The sequence below is a fragment of the Haliotis asinina genome, chromosome 3 (genome assembly GCF_037392515.1).
Source record: "Haliotis asinina isolate JCU_RB_2024 chromosome 3, JCU_Hal_asi_v2, whole genome shotgun sequence".
Lineage (NCBI taxonomy): Eukaryota > Metazoa > Mollusca > Gastropoda > Lepetellida > Haliotidae > Haliotis > Haliotis asinina.
In genome coordinates, this window is record NC_090282.1 from 62464079 (window position 1) to 62486663 (window position 22585).

The 22585-nt window shown below is 40.0% G+C and overlaps 1 protein-coding gene across 1 annotated transcript in view; it reads left to right on the forward strand.

The window, feature by feature from the left end:
- Positions 1-257: 257 nt before the first annotated feature.
- LOC137276971 (BDNF/NT-3 growth factors receptor-like) overlaps positions 258-22585 on the forward strand; it is a 34905-nt gene continuing 12577 nt past the window's right edge. Inside the window, exons 1-3 of the mRNA XM_067808623.1 lie at positions 258-466; positions 21722-21796; positions 21968-22039. Coding sequence (XP_067664724.1) covers positions 258-466; positions 21722-21796; positions 21968-22039 — 356 coding nt within the window. The remainder of the gene's footprint in view (positions 467-21721; positions 21797-21967; positions 22040-22585) is intronic.

Sequence of the window (22585 nt, forward strand, 5' to 3'; positions counted from 1 at the left end):
CTCGTGCCTTTTCATAAACGCAACAGATCGCTGACAAAGTGACGACTTACACCAACCGCGCTATCACTCGTTATAATAAGCCATGAGCACGTCCACCACGGTGGAAAGCAGCAACTATCTTCAAAGGTTAAAGAGTCTCCAGCGATGAAGTGACTCTGAATGTGACGCGCGTCTTGGATAGTGTTACATTTTACGGTATGGTTAATGTCTTGAGACAATAAGTGGAATATTGACTTTTTTTTCAAAACTACTGTGATATGTTTAATTCTGTGACACAGTGGAGGAAGTTATGGTGCTTTGTTGTGCACGTGCTTGTGATTGGCTTGCACGTGCATGCGTGTTGGGGATGCACGACATCCCACCTACACAATGGAGCATATAAGCTTGCGTGTGTGACTCCCGATGTGAATGTGAATACAATCCCCTCTATCCAGGATCTTCAAGTGAGAGAAAATATTACCAAAATGTAAGTAATACCGCATCATGTTTACCTGACTTACTTCTATGAGCTGTAAATTGTTCTGCGTTACACATTGCAATGTCTGATTTTTCTGCACTGTCTTGTTCATTGATGTGAGAGTGTAGCCCGCATTTGAACGTCATCTCCATAAAACATTTTAATGTGCATACATAGTTTCACCTAATATTTTATTAACGCATCAGGTATGATCCTCTTGGTATGACATCCTGTGTTGATATTAGACATTCAATTCGGTTAAAGGTGCAAACTAAATTTCATTGTTGTGTGTGGCTGTGTGGCTGTGTGTGTGTGTGTGTGGGGGGGGGGGGGGGGATGGTGAGTGACGGTTGTGGTTTAGCCCCATCCACTCCCCAACATCCTTAGATGCGTCCCTGAGCAGGGTTGTAGATACACAGTTACTAAGTAATCATCGTGGAAATTCTGTTTCTATATATTATACCATTTGTTCCATCTTTGTGTATAAACTATCATAGAGAAGGCTTAAATCGTCATTGAGTTTACGCCACATTTAGTTTTATCAAGTTGTGACATCTTTATATGAAACCACATTCGTGGACATGTCGTGAACGTTTACCACACAATAGACCGCTTGAGTCGGCATCAATTATTTGAAACCACGATCCGCGCATCCCGTTGTGTCGTAAGGGGCGCAACTCGACAAACAATTCTCGTGAATAATTTTGTGATGGGTTAACGTGGTGTACTGCCACAGGGCCTTTAAATTTGAATAGTATCTACAGTTGTCATACCGTTGTTACAAAGACTCTTCGTGTGAAATCACAGTACAAGTGTACGGTGAAAGTGAAAACAAGATTATTTCCTATAATAAAATAATGTGTCGGGCGTCAATTCTGGCAGTGATCGATGGAATATGCGTCTAGGAGAATGTTCAGTATCCTCTCACAGAATATGACATCGCAGAAAAATAATTCATGAACTAACTGGCAAGGAAAGTATGCACCCATGTTTGCTGACGACTACAAATGGAACAAACGAGAGCACCAGGTGTTCGATGGCAAAACATTTGATACAGGTGTCATAGTTGTGCCGCCATTCCCAGAAAAACCTTACGTTTCTATCCGTCGAGGCTCAAAGGGGATGCAAAGCCCATGAATCAAATCTGGAGTTCAAAGTCCCCCGTGTCAAATTTGCTCCTTTTCAGTTTAAATCTTTCGAAAGAGGAAAATCGGGACTTCCTTCATTTAGGACTTTTACTTTACACTCCATGTGTTCTTATCATTTGACTCGTGATGGAGAGATTCCAATGATGAGGACACATTATTTATTAAAAAGAAGTGAAAACGTTTCTGAACCCCCTTTAATTTTTTAAAGCGATTGAAGATTTACACAGAGGCAGCCTGAGGTACCTCTTATAGCTACATGCCAAATATTGCTCCATAATAATCATCATCATCATCATCATCATCATCATCAAACATTTATATAGCGCCAGGTCCAGTCAAGTGTACTGCTCCGTAGAGCGCTCTGAACAACTCGAATGTGAAAAGTTAGGCATTGTATGTTTTCTTAAAACGTATGTCTTCAGTTTTGATTTGAAAATGTTCAGGTTATCAATGGTCAAGTGGGGGTTGATTCCAGAGATTGGGTCCTGCCACCTGAATCATGAGACATGGTTGCTCAAGGCAGTCATTGCACGATTCCGACTATATGACAGACATGTGTTAATGCATGACTGTGATACGTAGGAAACCAGCTACTGGTAAACTGTGAACACGTAAGCTGTGACCCAACGTTGGCGCTTGCAAACACGTGCAAATATCAGTCAAGTGTCAGCAAACTCGGGAACAGAAACCTACATCATCTGTTATCCTGATGAATACCATAAAACAGGATCTTTGTTTCTAAGGAATTCAATTTCTAAAGCTTGTGAAACAACTTTTCAGCACGAGTCGAATGGCAAGTCTGACCTGCTGAAAGGTGTTCGCTCGTCACGCAGAAGACCTGTGTTCGATTCTCCACATTGATTCAGTGTTTCAAGCCCATTTCTGGTGTCCCAAGTCGTGATACTGCTGGAATAATGCCATGAAAGGCGTAAAACTAAACTCACTCACTTATGCCGACCTTCTTCAAGTCTAAACATGCCGAGGGGAGTCTTCACTAGACATAAGATGAACAGTTTTACCTACAGGCATGCTGTTAAATTCTTGTCACGATGGCATTTCATATGAGCCATGTTAGTAATACAGGAACATCTCTGTCTACTGTTCCAGAAATACGTATATTTATAACTGGCCGTTGCTGTAGGTGAGTCATGTGTTGCTCGTTAAAACAGGTGTGAATCGGCGATGCTGTAAGTAGTTTTAAGGCCAAGTGAGAACGTATGTCATATGTATATTTATAACTGTTGGTGCGTCATGTGGTGCTCGGTACACGGGTGTGGACAGGTGATGTTGTAAGTTGTTCTTACTTAACTTTTAATATAGGGTGAATAAGGGACCGTTCATAATGTATGGCTGGGGGGTTATGATCGCATGTACAATGTGAATGACGAAATTTAAGAGCTTTTTCAACAATATTGGCTATCAGCCCTATGTAAATTATCGCTTCTGGACCAGAAATTCCAGTGATTAGCATGAGAGGCATTGATCTAAGGAACTGGAACACGATGACATGTGTGAACCAATACAGCACCGCAGTAGTCTCCGCTGGTGATGAAGATGGGTTGCTGAAGGTCAGTTCCAACCGATCTTCACAGGGACAAAAAATAATTTATGATTAAAAACAAATAAGGGCTAGTTTACTTTAGTTAATCTCACTCATATGGCGTACCACACTGTATGGCTGTCTGATTGATTTGTCCAATGCTTGTTTCATTCTCTTGGACTTTGTGTCTGCTTCTCGCCAGATCAAAGAACAATGTTCCTTCATGATTTCCGAGCCTGGAGAAATGTTCTAGCTCCGATTTCATTAAATGTGACTTTGTCTGGAAAAACAAAATGTTAAGCTTTGATTCAAAGAGGCTACAAGCAATACAAATACTTAAAACTGTCTTGGATGATTGTTGAATGGGGATAGTAAAGTAAAAATGAAAAGAAAGAACATGCTTGTCGTATTAGGCGACCAACAGGATCGGATGGTCAGGATCGCTGACTTGATTGACACATGTCATCGTTATTTACACACACACTGGTATGCTTGCTCGCTGTGATACTTTTATATACTTAACATGTATACAGATTTTGAGCCTACCAGTCCTTACGTTCTCCCATTAAAGCCTGGAATCAGGCAGGGTAACAAGTGCCATTTTTAACGTAGTTTGGTGTAACGCGGTGGGGATCGAACCACCTCTCAGAACAACCCTGCTCTATAACACGGGTCCTTACTTTGAAATGACAGGTTGTTTCAGAAACAATAATCATGTGTTTCTACAGGGTATTAAGTGAGTGAGTGAGTGAGTGAGTGAGTGAAATTTATTACCGCATTATTTCATCCCTATGGCGACCGCGGTATTCAATATTGTCATTGCGGGTCATGTAGGGATTGTAAGTGTAAACCTATTGCACGGAATAGCCAGGTTCGGTAGAATTAATAAGTCTGCTTTCAAATTCACTCAGCTCAGTTAGAATTGAACTTAATGATTCCTCTCTTGGAAATTACAGCAGTAGATTGAGTAGGTAACAACTTTAATTACGTAAATGGAATGAATGATAGTCTGTGTCCGCCAGCGTTATAGATCGTGTACTAAAGGTAATTGTTGCTTTCGCGGTTATGGTACGGATCTGTCATTATCGTCATGAAACGTACGTGAGACGATTGTTGTGAGTCTTTAGTGTGATCAATGACTCGACTATAACTGTAAATGGGTGACCATAACATAAGCGAAATGAATCCCAAAAGGGAACTAACTATAATTCGTACTAGGTGTGTGGTTTAAAGTACCTTTCAAGTTAAGTTTGTTTTTATGCTGCTTTTAGCAATATTCACAGCGTGCGAATCCAGAACTGGGCTTCACACATTGTATCCACGTGGGGAATCGAACCAGGACCTTTGGCATGACGAGCGAACGCTTTAACCACTAGGCTACCTTGCCAACTCAGAACATAATTCAGCATGTTCCGTTTCACACGAACCCACGTTTCATGATTCGACAGCATCGATGATCGATGGGCTTCATACACTGTACCCATGTTGGGAATCAAACCCGGGTTTTCGGCGTGACGAGGGGACGTTTTTACCACTAGACCACCTCAGCGCCTCCTTATTCACAATGAATGGAAGCCGTTTCATTCCCTTGGATTTATTGACTGTTGAGTTGCGTCTCTTGCTTACGACATTAAGGTATCAATGAGTGTTTGAATCCCGTTTCGTCTCGATTATGTTTCTGGGTTTGTCAACGCCATGCTATTCATATTTAAATGGGAGTGGGGTTTACACCGCTTTCAGCAATATACCAACTACATCACGGCGGGGTCACCAGAAATGAGCTGCAGGTATTGTGCCCATGTGACCTTCGACGTAACGAGCAAACGTTTTATCCACTGGGCTACATAAGTGGTGAACACCCACGACCAACGTAACACAGCAGAAACGACGTGACGTAACACGAATACCGTGAAAGTCACGTCAAACGATGCTTACTCCTTCCACAGTTATGAAAGACAAGGACAGCTGAGTACCGTGTTGTTAATACCATGACACGTGGGAGTGAGTGAGTGAGAATGATTTTACGCCGCTTTAGCAATATTCCAGCCATATCACGCGGGGAACAATAGAAATGGGCTTCAAACATTGTATCCATGTGGGGAATCGAACCCCGGTCTTCGGCGTTACGAACTCACGCTTTAAAGACTAGAGTAACCCACCGACTCGAGTAGCGTGGGAACGTAATATGCAGTATTATATTACCTGCTAGTACATGCACGATTATAGGAAACAAGCTGTGACTAGGACTCGATAATTCATATATGTTGTTTGGAGCGAACATCATTAGCTTCGAATGTAATGTCCGCGCTGGAATTGATAGTCCGGGGCTCGGTTAATAGGCCACAAAAGCGGAGAGAATGCTAATTTCGTCAAGTGAGCTTCAAAGATCGATCACAAGAAGAAAATACTAAACTCTGTTTTCTGGCAGCTTATTATTGATTCTTCTGTTAGTGCTTTAACGATGATCCAAATAAAAGATCTACAGCACAATAAACACTCCACTGAATTGCCATTCTGTGATAAATAGAACTGTATTAGGCTATTGCAAAGATAAATTGGCTTACCAACAACATAGATGCAAATTTCATTGCCACCAGCTGTGCTTAAAGTATAGCGTTCAATACGCAGACACAATACAGTGTTGACCTGAGCAAGAAGATCTCTCAAAGACGTCAACGCTATTCCACTATATACAAATGTACTAATGAATACAACAACAATTGAATTTTCTTCCGAGTAAATATAGGAAGTAAACAAGCACGTTACTACGTCGTGTAACACAGGCTCGCCCAGTCTATGCAATATGACAGTGTTCACTTACCGGTCGCCATTATGCACGACCTGCCATGATTTCATTCGTTCAGAAACTGAAACAGCGGTGTTTGTGTATTAAAGTACATGTAAACATATAAAGCACGAGTAAACATTCGCATGTTTTGCTCCATTGTTTTTTAACAATACCCTTATCGACGTTTCACATGCTTCATTACATCATGAATAGATAATGCATCTTCATAAATCTATACGTATACCCATATAAACCGGTGATCAATATTAATATTGAATAAAACTATTCAACAGAAACAGACGTGTTGTTAAGTGTGTGTGTACAGACTATTTGAGAAAACTTATTATTAACATGTTTACCATTTCTGTTTACATCATCGGAAAATGTTGTCATCGCCAACGGGTCGAAGGGGAAAATTGATGACAGCTTGATATTAAGTCACTGATGACGAAGGTGATGAGACAGAGATCATGATGACATTCTCCACAAGGAAGGTCCGTTGTATACGAAAGCATAATTGGGCCACGGCGAAAACGTTTTTTTTTGTGTCATTATCTCCTACGTAGGAGATACTATCTCCAACGTAGGACTGCATATCTCCCACGTACGACCCAATACCGCCTACGTAACACTTCATATCTCCTACGAAAGACTTAATATCTCCTACGTAGTATATGGTATCTCTTGCGCAGTACCTATTATCTCCTACGTGTGACAGCATCTCCAATGTAGGACTTAATATCTCCAATGTAAGACTTAGTATCTCCAATGTAGGACTTAGTATCTCCAATGTAGGACTTAGTATCTCCAATGTAAGACTTAGTATCTCCAATGTAGGACTTAGTATCTCCTACGTAGAATTGACTATTTCCTACCCAGCACTTAAAATCTCCCACGTAGGACTCAGTATCTCCTGAAGGAGATGATCGATATATGTTAATATACATTAGTCTGAAATGGTTAACTTCAAACCCCAGACACGGACACAATCTACTGCGTCGTTGTTTCGTCACTGTTAGGATCTAGAGTGATGTGTTTCATTCACTTTTAGAGTCTACAGTTATGCTTTACATTTACCATTAGAGTCTAATGTGTTTCATATACTGTGAGAGTCAACTGTTTCATTTACCATTAGACTCGTGTTCAACTAATTATTGCACATTACTGCTATGTGTTGCATCGAATGTTGTACTTTAATGATTCGCGATAAGTTTGCTGTACTGTTATATGTTGAACTTTGTTACACTTTACCATTATACCATGAATATTTCAGGGTCAGACGACGTTGCACGTGAGTCATATCTGCGTGCACAGACATGTCGTAGAGACTGTCGGTGGTAATCTATGAGTACTTATTCCCGTATATTTATCAAACAACTATACTGACAATCTTTTGCCTTTTTTAATTTAAAGTGTTTTACCCCGCGCTAAACACTTTTCCAGCCCAAACAATCAACTTGTAAGCAATCACGAAAAGGCAAACCGCAAACAATTACGTAGGAGATAGTAAGTAGTACGAGTGAGATAGTAAGTCCTACGTAAGAGATAGTAAGTCCTACGTATGTCATATTAAGTACTACATAGGAGACGGTAAGTCCTACGTAGGAGATACTAAGTACTGAGTCTTAAGGAGATACTAAGCAACATAGGCGGATCCAGAGGGGGTGCCCCACCGGCCCCCCACCCCTCTACCCTTTGTTAAATGATCGTTAAAACTAGTTAAATAGTGTGCACCCAGCCACCCTCACCTTTATCAGGCAGCTGTATCCGACCCCGAATAATAAGTCCTTGTTTGGAGATATTTAGTCCTACGTAGGAGAAACTAAGTCCTACGTAGGAGAAACTAAGTCAAATTCACCGTGACCCTATTACGCTTACCTAGTTGTGTAATATATTCCTAAAAACTACCTTTTAGGTGTATAAATGCAGGAAAAGCGTTCCCTTGACATATTCTCCAATCTGGCGGCAAACATCAATACTCCTTAATGTGAAATAGCTTCACCCTTATCCAGTCACCACCACGGACTGAGTTTAACAGTTTAACAGTACAATACCATGTACTGATATAAATAGCATCAATACAAACCGTCGAAAGTGGAAAAGATAATTAGTTGATGACGAGGCAAGATAGAGGTTACAATTACCTAAAGATTTCCGATAATAAAGGCAATTTATCGAATAATTACCGCTTTGAACTAATGTTCGGTGGCCAGCTTCTAGCGATAGCAAACACGTCGAACGTCAAATAACAGTAATCGATAAGTACGCCGGACAAAGGACAGTATCAAACGAACAAAAGATGCTTAGCGGCTCTGCTGCGTCAACAAAATTTTAAAGATGTAGAAGGGAAAAAGATTTATCAGTCGTCCGGCTCAAATAACATATCAGGTTTTTGGCAATGGAGGTAAGTTTGAATTTTCATTTTTTATTTTATTTTTGACTATATGTGACGTTTTATGTTTATATAAATGTGCTCTCGACTTAAAAGTTTGCTAACATGAAAAATAATTTCTTTATAAACTGATTTGTGCTATATTGATACAAACAAGAAGTTATATATTTTCTGGAAGGCAAGGATGTGATTCGAGTACTCTTTGAAGGCTTACGATTACAGGACCCGTGAAGGTCCCGGGGTAGAATAAGCCTTCAGCAACCCATAAAAGACGAGGCGGACTATGCTTCTCGTAAGAGGCGACTAACGGGATCGGGTACTCAGGCTCGCCGACTTGGTTGACACATGTCATCGGTTCCCAATTGCGCAGATCGATGCTCATGATGTTAATCACTGGATTGTCTGGTGCAGACTCGATTATGTACAGACCACCGCCATATAGCTGGAATATTGCTGAGTGCGTCGTAAAACTAAACTCACTGACTCACTTACGATTACAGTCATTCGGCGGCATATGTACATGTTGATAACTTGTGTAATATTTATGTCGCACTCGGCTTTCTTTCAGTTTAGTTTAAACAAATTGCAATATAATGAACTCATAGAAGAAGTGCCAAGAATGTGTGCGTACTCATCAAAAGTCGATAATATTGATGGACATGTCCACAGTACTATTGTCGCTGCTTCATAAAGCGTAAGAGGCCGTGGGGTAGCCAACTGGTTAAAGCGTTCGTTCGTCACGCTGAAGACCCGGGTTCGATTCCCCACATGGATACGTTATATAAAGCACATTTCAGGTGTCCCAGCCGTGATATTGCTGGAATATTGCTAAAAGTTCCGTAAACCAAATCCCTCACACACTCACAAAGCATAAAAAAGCATTGTTCAAAGCAATAGTCTGAAATGTTCCAACTACAACTTGTTCACATTTTGATGTGTAATCCAACTATCTCTCACCCAAAGGAAAAAATTACTTTGAATGTCCTAAACTCGCACTTTTACAATACCGAAACTTTAAATCAGGTGTTCGGTATATTTTTTAGGCTAAGATACAACAGTAGGATTCCGCTTCCTCGATGCTTAACATGCTTCGTGACATTAGTGTAGGCTCAGTGTTTTCGAATTCAGTAAACCAGTGTCTGTTTCAAGAAACAGAATTTCTCTCCTGTAGTTATTGCATGATACAAAACTAATGTGTTCTGTTCCAATTCCAGTATGCTTTGGTCACAATGGAATATACATAGTATAAATGCTTAAGGAACAGAACTATAAGCCGCCAAAGTAAAAAAAAAAAATCGTTGGTTTTTTTATGGACTTTAAATTGTATTTTCGGTTATGTAACAAAATAATTTGTACTTATCTCAACGAAAAAATATTTTGGAAAGTTTTAAGAGAAAAAATCAATTTCTAACAAAAATTCCAAAATCTGTGTCAGATGCGTGAAGTGATCAAGTGAGCATAACGAGATGATCTTAAACCTCTCTATAACGCTTTAATCACCAAGGTCCCAAAGACGTCCCGTAATACTATAAAAGAAGTATACGTGGCCTCAAAAACTGTGCAAGGGTTCCTAGATGACTGCACAACACACCACAATCAAACAAATAGGATCTTAATCAGGTGTTAACAATCACTACATGGCTGGCGTCCTATGTGATTAACGAAAATCAATGCATTGGGCCGTTTAGATGTAAACTAATAAATGCGGGATGTATTATGTATGAAATAATGGTATAACTCAGTCGAGATAATCGACACTGGCAGCAAATGTTATGGTAACAGCAATCATGAAAATAATGAACGCATTAAGGGTGTTTTCGTGGCAAGCATCCAGTCTCCGTGGCAATATTCTCCTAAATAACGGAACTAACACTTGATTTACAATGACAGGAAGAACCCTAAATCTCAAGGACTACCGGTAAAACGAGACTGACTTCATCAGATAAAAATTCAAATATGTATTATGCTGGGATTGAAGAATTTATAAGATGTTTCAGGATTTAAGGATTTTAATGTAATTATTTCCGTGTGTTATGTTGTGAGTGTTGAAGAGAACAGATCAGGACATGCATACCATATTAGCGAAAACTTGGTGTCATTCCTGAATTTGCAATCATCCATTCATATAGTTCTTTTTTCGTTTAATACATCGAACTCTGTTTCGCACAATGCTGATTATCTTCCTTCGCCGTTTCGTATTTATATTTAAATGAGGCAGGGGAACGGCGGGGAACACGAGGAATGAGCTTCACACATTGTACCCATGTGTGGAATCGAACCCGGGTCTTCTGCGTGACGAGCAAACCATTCCAACCACTGGGCTAGCCCACCGTCCTTTAAGTTGTGAAGATGGGTGAAAGCTGCTCATGTAATCTGACGACCAATGATAAATTATCATGTACTCAGCTCCTATATATTCAGGGAAATGATATCCCTGTGTTTTATAGTTCATGAGTATATGAAATACAGTATTAACAGCCATTCCATTAGTGTGTATATATATGGATAGAAAACCACAGCGCACATCAGCTGGAAGGCCTGATAAACGTATATGGGTAGGATCCCCAATCAGTTTCCTTTTAATTCAGATTATATATGTTTTATGTGTAACAATACGAACATTACATATAGTCTACCATTTGGCAATCCTAAATGCACTCATGCTCCCCAAAACAAGGACCTATTCCGGCAGTTGGTGCAAGGTTGCACAGTACAGATTTCCTCAAATAAAGTGAATGAATGGCTTTAGTTTTACGCCGCTTTTAGCAATATTCCATTAATTTCACGACGGGAGACATCAGAAATATACTTCATATACTGTACCCATGGTTGGAAGCGTCAAAAAAGGAGTAGTCATATGGATCAAGTGTTCGTTTATTGCAACTCTACCGGGTTCGATTCCTAACGATACTGATCCATGCGTCAACACGACAGTGGTACAATTCACACGCTCAGTTAAGGCAAATATCGACTAAACTATATCCAAACCTGTTAAGTGCCATAAAGACACGTTATTGTTTGAAGGTCACTTTTGCGTTAACATTGACACTAATACGTCAACGGTGAGTTAGGTAACACGTTTGGAATTCACTGTCATTGTCATGTAGGTAGATCGTGCTTTTGAAAATGCCATAATCTCGAGAAACTGGATTTAATAGGGCCGCCATATAGGTGCAATATTGCTTAGTGCGTCGTTAAACAACAACAACCTAACGAGGACCACATCTGCTGAGTCACGCCGTATTGAACGCTTCACGCCTGGTTGCTGTTGATCATATTCCCAGGGCTACTGAATCAGCGCAGCTGTTATGCAGGAAGTAACACGCCGGACAGGCTGAGCTACATGGAAATGCTAGCACTCCTTTTCCGGGAGAGGTCTGCCATGCTGTCATTTGCATATTGATAAGATTACATTGGAGGATAAGGCGTTTGATTTTTATTAACTAGTTTGCGCATCAGCCGACCCCAATTTCAGGAAAGTGGAACAAAATTAAAACTACAGTTTACAGGTTTTTTTTGTTAAATCCTACATTGATCTTGTTCATGAATAAAATTGACAAAATGTTTCCCTGCCTGGCTGATAAAAGTGATGGACGTGAATGCTCAATGACCCGCTGTAGTTTGATCAACTCTCATTAATAGCTCCACCGAAATTCAGTGTGTAACATTTTTGGAATGCAATAAAATACTACATTTGTTATAAATTTGACAAATATTCGAGAGGAAACATCTGACACAAACACAATCAAACAGAGGGATTGTTTTGATTTGTTTTGTTTACTGTTGTTGGTGTTTTGTTTTGGATTTTTCTGAATTTTAACATGTTTGGGGGGAGGGGGAGGGGGAGGCGTGTTTATGTGTGGTTAGTGCCATCAATTGTTTGATTGACATTAACGTACTGCACGCCCATTTACCTACATTGTCATTTGTTATTATAAGCTCTTCAGTGTGAGATACCTTCAAACTTTGCATACAAATCCATGGTTCATACTTTGTTGCCATTTTATGTTATGGTTTTGGCATACGTCTTGACTAATAATGTCGTGAAATTCATTCTATCATGACATTTAGGATTTCACATAAATCATACAATACAGATGCAAGGTCTTCATTTCAGTGGGGTTGTTAAACGTCGCAATAATCCAGATATATGGCATGTAATGATTGTTTCTGAACCAAAAAATCCAGTGCCATTATCGATGACCAGGTCAGTGAGAATGACCAACCGATTCCGTTACACGGCTCTACTTGCCATCTTTGGTTGCTGAAGATCATTTCTCAACCAGATCAGACGGGTGTATTAAAAAGTAACACCAGTAAGGAGGATAAGCGTTGAACGAGTCTGGCGTCAATATGTTATCGTCAGATTGAAAAAGGAAAATCGTCAATCGAATGACAGTCTCAAATATTAACGTAAAATTCTTGAAAAAAGACGTTGAAGAAAACATGTTTATAAGCAAGACTGAACACGTCATATTGTCTCAAGCGTTTTTAACCAGCAAAACCCATTTTAATAAAGCAGAAAAAGTAAAGCTTAACAGTTGTTGCTTGCTAAATTATTGACACACAAACCAGCACCTCTATCAAATCTCCTATATTTACGTCCAAGGTCACACGATCTTGCCACGAAAAACAAAGTAGTTACATGTGACCTTCAGCTAACCCAGGTGCATATTTATTCCACTTTTCAGCAAAACCTCTAAACTCTCTCTCGATATCGTTTTTCATCCTTCAACAAGTAGACCTGGTCTGCAATTGGTTTTCAGCATGCTCAATTAGCCTGCCTCATCCATCGCGGCTATCACAGTAATCACCCTTACCCACATCTCCTTGTTATCTGTACTGTACGGCCATTGTTCGCGAAATTGTCCTTCTCGGACAGCCATGGCTGAAAATGTACTTTTTACAATTGCTACATGCAAGTAAATCGTTGAACGTGCATAACTCTCAAAATTTAACATCAGAGCGAACATATTTGTGTCCGTCTTTCAGGCAAAAACAACGCCATAACAAAAATATATAGTGTGGACAATCGCTTTCTTCAAAGAGTGGTGGTGTAGTCTAGTTGTTGTAACGTACGCTGGCCACAACAAAGGCAAATTCCTTACATAGACACAAAGTGTCAGGCCTGTTTATGGTGTGTTGAAGCAGTGTGTTGAAACTGTATGTCGAAGCAGTTTGTTGAACCTATGCTTGAGCTTTATGTTGTAACAGTATGTTGAAACCGTATGTTTAAGCAGTTTGTTGAAACTATGTTGCAAATGTATGTTAAAGCAGTGTGCTGAAATAATGTGTTGAAACTGTATCTTGAAACTGTGTGTTGAAACAGTGTGTTGAATCTGTGTGTTGATGAAGCAGTTCGTTGAAACTATGTTGATACGGAAACTGTATATTGAAGCAGTGCGTTGAAACTGTGTGGAAGCACTGTGTTGGAACTGTGAGTTTAAAACAGTATGATGAAACAATGTTAATTAGGATAAGATGTCATGTGTCAACCAAGTCAATGATTGTAGCCTTATGTCTGTAAGTGAGCATGGGTGTATGTCTGAGTATGTCTGTGTAGGGGAATGTCTATGTATATCTGTTTTATTTTATATGAAAATATCTCCGCGTGATTACATATTTGTGTTTATATGAGCATAAATATCAATTGTGTGTGTGTGTGTCTGTGTGCTTGATTGAGAGTGCATGTGAGTGTACACGTCGAATTGTAGTAGGAAACATTTATATGTCTCGATCCAAGCAGTTCTGTTGTATTTGATCTAGTTCAAGTGACATCGGCTTTACATGGAACACTGAATTTTAGTACCATCTTCAGAACTCACAAATGACTTATCATATTACGTTTCAATCATAGGTGTAGTCATGGAACATCTTCATTAAAATAGAGGTATCCGACATCATTAGTAAATAGAACAGATATGTATTTTTCCATCAGTTGTAACATCATTGGAGACTGATTTGTAATGAGGAGTTTACAATAATTACAACCATCTCTGATAAAAACAGCCACATCAAAGGCACAGACACCGCGAAATATAAGTATTTTTTTCTCACTCAGTCTCATAAGGAATGTTTGGGAAAAAAGAGCATGTACAGTTATATTACATGTGGAACCATGTTTGTTGGCAGACAACATATATCGATTATATCATGGTTTTTGATATCAGAGAATGTCTCAGTCCCATCGCGTTTCTTTCAATATCTTCGCTAACCCCAATGAACCCGCGGTGTGGCCGTTAAGATTGGACGTTATAGTACAAGAGCTAGTATACATGTAGATTTAATCGCACTTTGAGTTTAGTTCCAAAATAAATCCGTTACATCTGTATTTTAATCTTGCTCTACAAGGCAAACATAATACTTTATAGTAACTCCTCAAAATATTGGAATCGTGACAAGAAATATTCAAACGTAGCATGACTCAACTGATGCATGTATAACATTCCGCAGTCCTTAATAAAACAGTCAGCGACTGATATTTACCATGTACCTTTAAGTCAGCTTGATGTCTCTGTGACAAGGAAACCAGGACTCTTTTGTGAAGTTAAAGATGCACGCAGCCCTAGGTTTTTTAGAGTTGATTAGAATCGAACCCGTTGTTGTCGTAAGAGATCAGGTTCGATGACTTGGCTGACACATGTAATCCTATCCCATTTGAGTAGATCGACGCTCATGATGATCACTGGATTATCTGGTGTGGCATTTACAGAGCTGGAATATTACAACAAACAAACAAGCGCTAGCAAAATAGTTTACTCCTGCATTGCAAAAGGGCATATACTTTCATGTTCATAGAAGGTACAAGCAGCAATGTTAATGATGTAACATGTCACAACCTCTTAAACAATAGTAAATATCGGGCGAAATATTTCAATAATGTTCTAAGTAGGTCGAATTAAGTTAAATGACTTGAGTTTTGTGCAATGATGCCTATAAAACTACTTTCATTCATTTGCCAGCTTCAACACATACTTTTTCAGCAAAAGTATTCGAGCTGGTTATTTTTCAAAACAAAATGTTTTCATCCACAGCGTTTGTTCGTGGTATCTGCGTGTTGAATTTCCTCAAATCACTTGTCAGATAAGAGGGCATTAGGGTTTCCAGAATTATATTGTGACATGTTATATGTAAATATTGTCGAACAACTCTTCCAGCCATTTAAAGAATACAATTTCTGGAACTTGTTTCTTGTTTTCACCATCCCCTCGTCCTATCCCAAGAGCATCAGAACTCCTTGACACCATCAGACAGGAGCTGTCTCAAGCAATCACCGATTATGCCTTTCAGTAATGCTTCACGGTTCCAAAACTGTTTCCGTCTTAGTATTCTAAATTGTAGTGTTCATATTCATCCTAGGATCTGTTACTCGCCACGTGGTGCCCGACTGTCTGTCTGACACACTCCGGATGAAGTGATACCAATACTAGCACGTCTGCCAGAACCTTGTTATTATATCCCGGTTATTGTAGCGAGGAAGGACGCCGTTGGTTCCTAATCCATTTCAATCACTGATCAATGTATCGCACCCCGGAAGATGTGGTGCATGTTTGGCTCATACATCATCCATGTTAATCCGTGGACCCCGTATTTTCTGTACGCTTTGTCATTGTGAAGGCAAATTACAGATCTGGAACAGTTTATCAAACTTATTAAAAGTGTAAAACTTGCAGGAGCATGAGTTATCCAAGGTCTTAAGCACCGCAACTCCTCGCGAAGTAAACTAACCGTTAGTGTATGAGCGATTGAGTTTAGCTTTCCGCCGCTGTCAGCAATATTCAAGTGATCAACAGCATGAGCATCGATCTACGCAATTGGGATTCGATGACAGCGAGTCTGACAACCCGATCCTGTAAGTCGTCAAGCATGGGCCCAGACTCCGCATTTACCGACCGCCATCATATAACTTTAAATGTTGGTGAAAGAGGCGTTATACAAAAACAAACAATCCCCAAAGTATCGTCGTAAATTAATGTAGAACAGGAGATAATGGATTGTCCACAGTTATGTCATCGACATTGAATTTGAATGTAGTGTCTGGTGAGGCATGCTTTTCATCTCTAAGAGATCCAGATTCACCATCCCAAACGTGCTTCTACAACAGATACGGCTTGGTGGAGATTAGTGAGTGAGTATGGTTTAACGCCGCGTTTAGCAATATTTCAGCAGTATCACAGCGGGGGACACCCGGGCTCCATACCTTGTACCCATGTGAGGAATCGATCCCGGATCTCCGGGGTGACGAGCAAACGCTTTAACCACAATGGTACCCCACCGCACCTTTTTGGTTGAGATGAAGCAACAGCTCTTGGGAGACACAACCATTACTGCAGGACTGTCTGTCGGATACCAACGAGTTGTTTTGTAACCGATTGATTGAGCTCATGGTAGTTGTAACATAAATGGTATATGGCGACCACAACTGTAGTCATCGGTTTCTTACACACGCTAAAATTGTACCATTTGAGAAATGAATCGGTGAAGCCTATTGTGTCTGCCCAGTGGAGCTCTAATGTATAACGCAACATACACCCACGACGTAACCCAGCTTACTGCTCACTACCCAAACCAGAGTGACCATCCACAAAATAAGGGTGAGACATATCTGCGGATCTTGAAGGTGGCTGTGATGCTGCAAGTAGATAACATCAAACTCCCATTAAGAAACAGTTGAAATCTATAACACTCTGTTGCATATGAGTTCATGGCTCAGGTGTTAGAAGGTTATCGATGAATTATCGATGATGACAATTAAGAAAGTGTTCCGTCTTTATATGACCTTTGGACATCAACCACATAGTGTCCAATCACGGACTTATATTACGGACCTATGTTTAACAGAATCGCCTCTGAGCGTCTTTTGATAGCAAGTATATATGTTCCATAAATGTTTAAACACTGGTAAGCATAGAAGGACTCGTGGTGACATATCTTATATCTAATATCAATTGACATATACAAAGACTTTCCTGATACTGAGACAAGCAGACACTGCATAATTCTATTTATTCCTTCGTTTGTTCGTTCGTTCCTTCGTTGGTTCGTTGAGAGTATCGTGTGGATCCATAACATCAGAAGCTTTGACCACGCTACATTACATCTGAGACCTAACAGACAGTCCCTTTCAAGGCAAAACACGCCGCCTACTGACTGCACTCTGGCGAAAGGTATTGTGTGGGTTGCCGGTCAGATGCACTGACTGATACTCGGCTACCAATTACGGCCCTGTGTATGCTCAAATCTTACTTTCCCATCATTATACATAAATTACTTCATAAATGTCAGATATTGAAAGTCTACATGGCTTCTTAATGTTAAGTCAAGTTGGAGGTCCTGATGAAAATTAGACAAGCCTTTGCATAGATTTACATTAATAGGAATATCGTGTGGTGAGGTAGCCAACTGGTAACGCGTAAGCTCGTCACATCGAAGGCCCGGGTTCGATTCCCCACGTAGGTACATTGTGTGTAGCCCATTTCTGGTGCCCCCGCTATGACGTTACCGGAATGTTGCTAAAAGCAGCGTAAGGGCATTCTCACTCACTCACTCACTCGCTCATTGAGAGTGGGCTGCGCCATTGCGATGATGTCATTGGTAGAAAGCACTTAAAAGGAGGAAAATGAATCAACCCGCACTATATTAAACAGTTTTGTTTTGTTTTTTGTTTTGTTTTTCTTTTGCTTTGGTCTTTTTTTCTCTTTTTTTTTGTTTGTTTTTGTTTTGGGGTTTTTTTTTTAAACGTTTGTGGTTGTTCAAAGAGAGTATGCAATGATATACTATGGTTGAGACAAGCCCGCTGCTCAGACGTTGCCCTTTTCAGAGCGACCTCTTGTCTTGGTGTTTGTGTGTTTGTGTGTTTGTGTGTGTGTGTGTGTGTGTGTGTGTGTCTGTGTCTGTGTCTGTGTCTGTGTCTGTGTCTGTGCGTGCGTGCGTGCGTGTGTGTGTGTTGTGTTTTTGGGTTGTATGAATTTTTGGTTTTTGGCTTTCGGTTTTTGTTTTGTTTGTTTGTTTTTTATGTTTCTTGCTTGTTCACTAGTTGCCTGTCTGTTTGGTTTTGTATTTCGTTCTTGTTGTATATTCTTGGCTTTTGGAGTTTGCCTGTATTTGGTTTGTTTGTTGTTTTTTATAGGTTTTTCATGTTTTATTCACAATTTTGTTCTTTTGCTGTTTGTTTTGGATTTTGTTTTGGTTTTGTTTTTTTGTTGTTGTTTTTGCTGTTGTTTTTGGTTGGGGGTAATAATTAATTCAGATATCCAAAAGCATATTGTTTGTTTGTTTGTTTGTTTGTTTGTTTGGGATGTGGGAGCAGGTGTCAGCTGCACAACTGACAAGCCAACGCACGTGTTTATGTAGTTTATGCCACCGATGTGGGAGGCTTACGTCCGGCTTCCTGACATCGTGAGTCAGTTAAAAAGAGTCATGATATAGTTGGAACCGTAAAGCTTCTTAATGAATGTGGAAGAGGATAATCGCTTCTTTTCGAGGCCGCCTTACTTATCACCTCAACATAATGACGCTTTCTGACTTGGCAATCACAGGGGCGGTACGTAAGACCCCTATATACAACATAGTGACTGTCTCTCATTTCCACTCTTTTGGCGTAATCGTGTTTGGTGTTAAGCAATCCAACCCGTAACTCGACAGCAGCACTCATTCTCCGACCCAATACCATGGAGTTCTGATGCTGAACTAATACCTTGACAATGGCCTCGAGTTGGGAAGTCGTGGCATTCATTGTCGCCTACAACATCCACCCACGTGTTCACATGAATGGCATCAATCAGTCTGGATCATCGGGTTATATCAGCCAGCGGGGGACATTGTCAGTGTGAGGGAAACTATTATGTTGCCGTATTAGAGACACGCTTGGCACGAGTGTAACACCAATATCGTAAGCACCAAAACTGCTGATGCGTCAAAAAACAGTCATGATATCCTGTAAGATATCCTTTTTATCGTATAAAGGTTTCAATGTGCGTGGGAGGGTGGTGAGAGTAACTGAAATATTTTTATCTTTTAAATTATAAAAGAATTATCCTCTGAAGCATCGTTCCTGGCTAAGCAGTAGGAGGTGTATTATTTAGTATACAGATCACATGCTACCGCTGTATTCGTAACATGACTTTAAAACATGCTTGTATTGCGGCATCATTATGGCATGCATGATTTGTGAGACGGTGTGGTATTCGCTGATGATGTCTATCGCTGTGACGGCCGTACTTTATTACGTGTTGTGCATTTATCATATGGCTGTGACGGCCGTACTTTATTACGTGTTGTGCATTTATCATATGGCTGTGACGGCCGTACTTTATTACGTGTTGTGCATTTATGATATGGCTGTGACGTCCGTACTTTATTACGTGTTGTGCATTTATGATATGGCTGTGACGGCCGTACTTTATTACGTGTTGTGCATTTATGATATGGCTGTGACGTCCGTACTTTATTACGTGTTGTGCATTTATCATATGGCTGTGACGTCCGTACTTTATTACGTGTTGTGCATTTATGATATGGCTGTGACGGCCGTACTTTATTACGTGTTGTGCATTTATCATATGGCTGTGACGGCCGTACTTTATTACGTGTTGTGCATTTATCATATGGCTGTGACGTGCATGATTTGTGAGACGGTATGGTATTCGCTGATGATGTCTATCGCTGTGACGGCCGTACTTTATTACGTGTTGTGCATTTATCATATGGCTGTGACGGCCGTACTTTATTACGTGTTGTGCATTTATCATATGGCTGTGACGGCCGTACTTTATTACGTGTTGTGCATTTATGATATGGCTGTGACGTCCGTACTTTATTACGTGTTGTGCATTTATGATATGGCTGTGACGGCCGTACTTTATTACGTGTTGTGCATTTATGATATGGCTGTGACGTCCGTACTTTATTACGTGTTGTGCATTTATGATATGGCTGTGACGTCCGTACTTTATTACGTGTTGTGCATTTATCATATGGCTGTGACGTCCGTACTTTATTACGTGTTGTGCATTTATCATATGGCTGTGACGGCCGTACTTTATTACGTGTTGTGCATTTATCATATGGCTGTGACGTGCATGGTTTAGTAAGTGATAGGAACTGATGATATGGCTGTGACGTGCATGGTTTATTAAGTGATAGGAACTGATGATATGGCTGTGACGTGCATGGTTTAGTAAGTGATAGGAACTGATGATATGGCTGTGACGTGCATGGTTTATTAAGTGATAGGAACTGATGATATGGCTGTGACGTGCGTGGTTTTTTAAGTGATAGGAACTGATGATATGGCTGTGATGTGCATGGTTTATTAGGTGATAAGAATTGATGATATGGCTGTGATGTGCGTTGTTTATTAAGTGATGGGAACTGATGATATGGCTGTGATGTGCATAGTTTATTAAGTGATAGGAACTGATGATATGGCTGTGACGTGCGTGGTTTATTAAGTGATAGGAACTGATGATATTATCTAAGTTCCCTCTCCTAAATCACTGCACAGTTATATACCAAGTGCATTGTCATACCTTGTCAGATTGGGAAGGACATTGTGCTGTTAATTCAGATTATTTCAGACACTTTCGGTCTGAATGATTGTACCGAGTACAAAAATCAGAAAGGACTCGCATTGAAATGATTTATTACAGGAATGGTTCAATGGTGGTATAGTGCGATGTGTGTGTAGTGTAAATGCTTGCAGGGAGTAGACTCACAGCAGAATGCCTTCACTGCAGCACGAAGAGGGTCTGCCTATACATAGTCGTAAACTTTCAAAGAACTTGAAAGATAAGCGTGAAGAAACGTCAGATGGAATCTATTCGGCATTTATGACAGACGTGACCAAATAACAGACTGTTGTGCAGGAGGCCCAATTGTATCAGTTGTACTTTAATGTAACTTGGTAGAAAAAGCACCAACAACTCATATCACAGTGTTAGAATGCTCTAAAGAGTGGCAAAACGTATTACCTCACAAGATGTATGTTGTTTGAGATTTACTACTTTTTAAAGTGGTATTTTGAAGCTGGTATGATGTAGAGGAACCCTTTTTATGGATGGATAGCCAACTTCTGTAATGCAGTGGATGAAACGTTTCGGTGCAGATCCTAATATCTTCAAGAAAATCATCGAATCTATTGCAAACAAAAGTTGTCAGTCCATAAAATATGATCCTCTTCATTTGCTTCAGATCTCAGCAAAGGCCACACTGATATTCAGGGTGATCAGTAATGTATCAGTTGTAAGTGAAGAATTCTATGTAGTGTGTGCAGATTCCCAACGTTATGATTCCACAGAGGGCATACTTCATTGTCTTCCCATTGCTTCTGTGTAACTACATTGAGAATATAACAAGACATTCTTCATTTCTGGTATCCATTTCTTTCTTTTTGCAGAGAGATTCTCAGTCAGAATAACTTGACAAGAATAAGAAAAGATGACCTCAAGCCGTACGAAAGTTTGCAAGAGCTGTACGTATTGCAAATTATCAGCAGCAGCATTAATGATGATATCATATTGCCGCGATGCCGTTGTAACTCATCGACCCATTTCAACAATCACTGCGGTTGTGAATCAACGGAATTCTCACCTCAGAATACACTGACATATATTTTATTAATCAAATGTTATTCCATTTGCAGTGTTATAAAATACAGTGGTGTTCGGTTTATAGAAGATGGAGCTTTTGAAACAAATACACAACTGAATAAAATGTAAGTATTATAACTGATATACATTTCCTGTATTATAAGGTGTGATTTTGTGTTCGCTGCACAACTCGAAGTATCTTGAATAGGGTACCAGATGACCTCACATGAAACTGATGACTAGCGAGGAAGGCCCGAATTTCAAGAAAACACAAAACTATGTACTATCTTCAAGAGATGACACAGTGCAATCCGGAAACACAATGTTTCGAATTGACAGTTTATTCCTCCATATGCTCGAAAGGTTTCATATATGACACTCACATTCTGACTAAAACGTTTCGCGTATGGAGCGAATTCGCTGTCTGTCCACTGGCACAGAGGCGATATGGATACCTTTGTGGTTAAAATGTTCGCCGAAGACCCGGGCTCGATTTCCAGATATGAAGTCCATATGTCTTAAGTTTCCAAATTTAATAGCGGCACCGTTACATATTTTCTACTGAGAACCAAATATATGATCAAATATACTTAGTGATATGGTATTTATATCCCCTCCTTGCATCTATAGTGCCAGAAAATCATTTCTGAAGTGTACATCTGGTTTGCTAA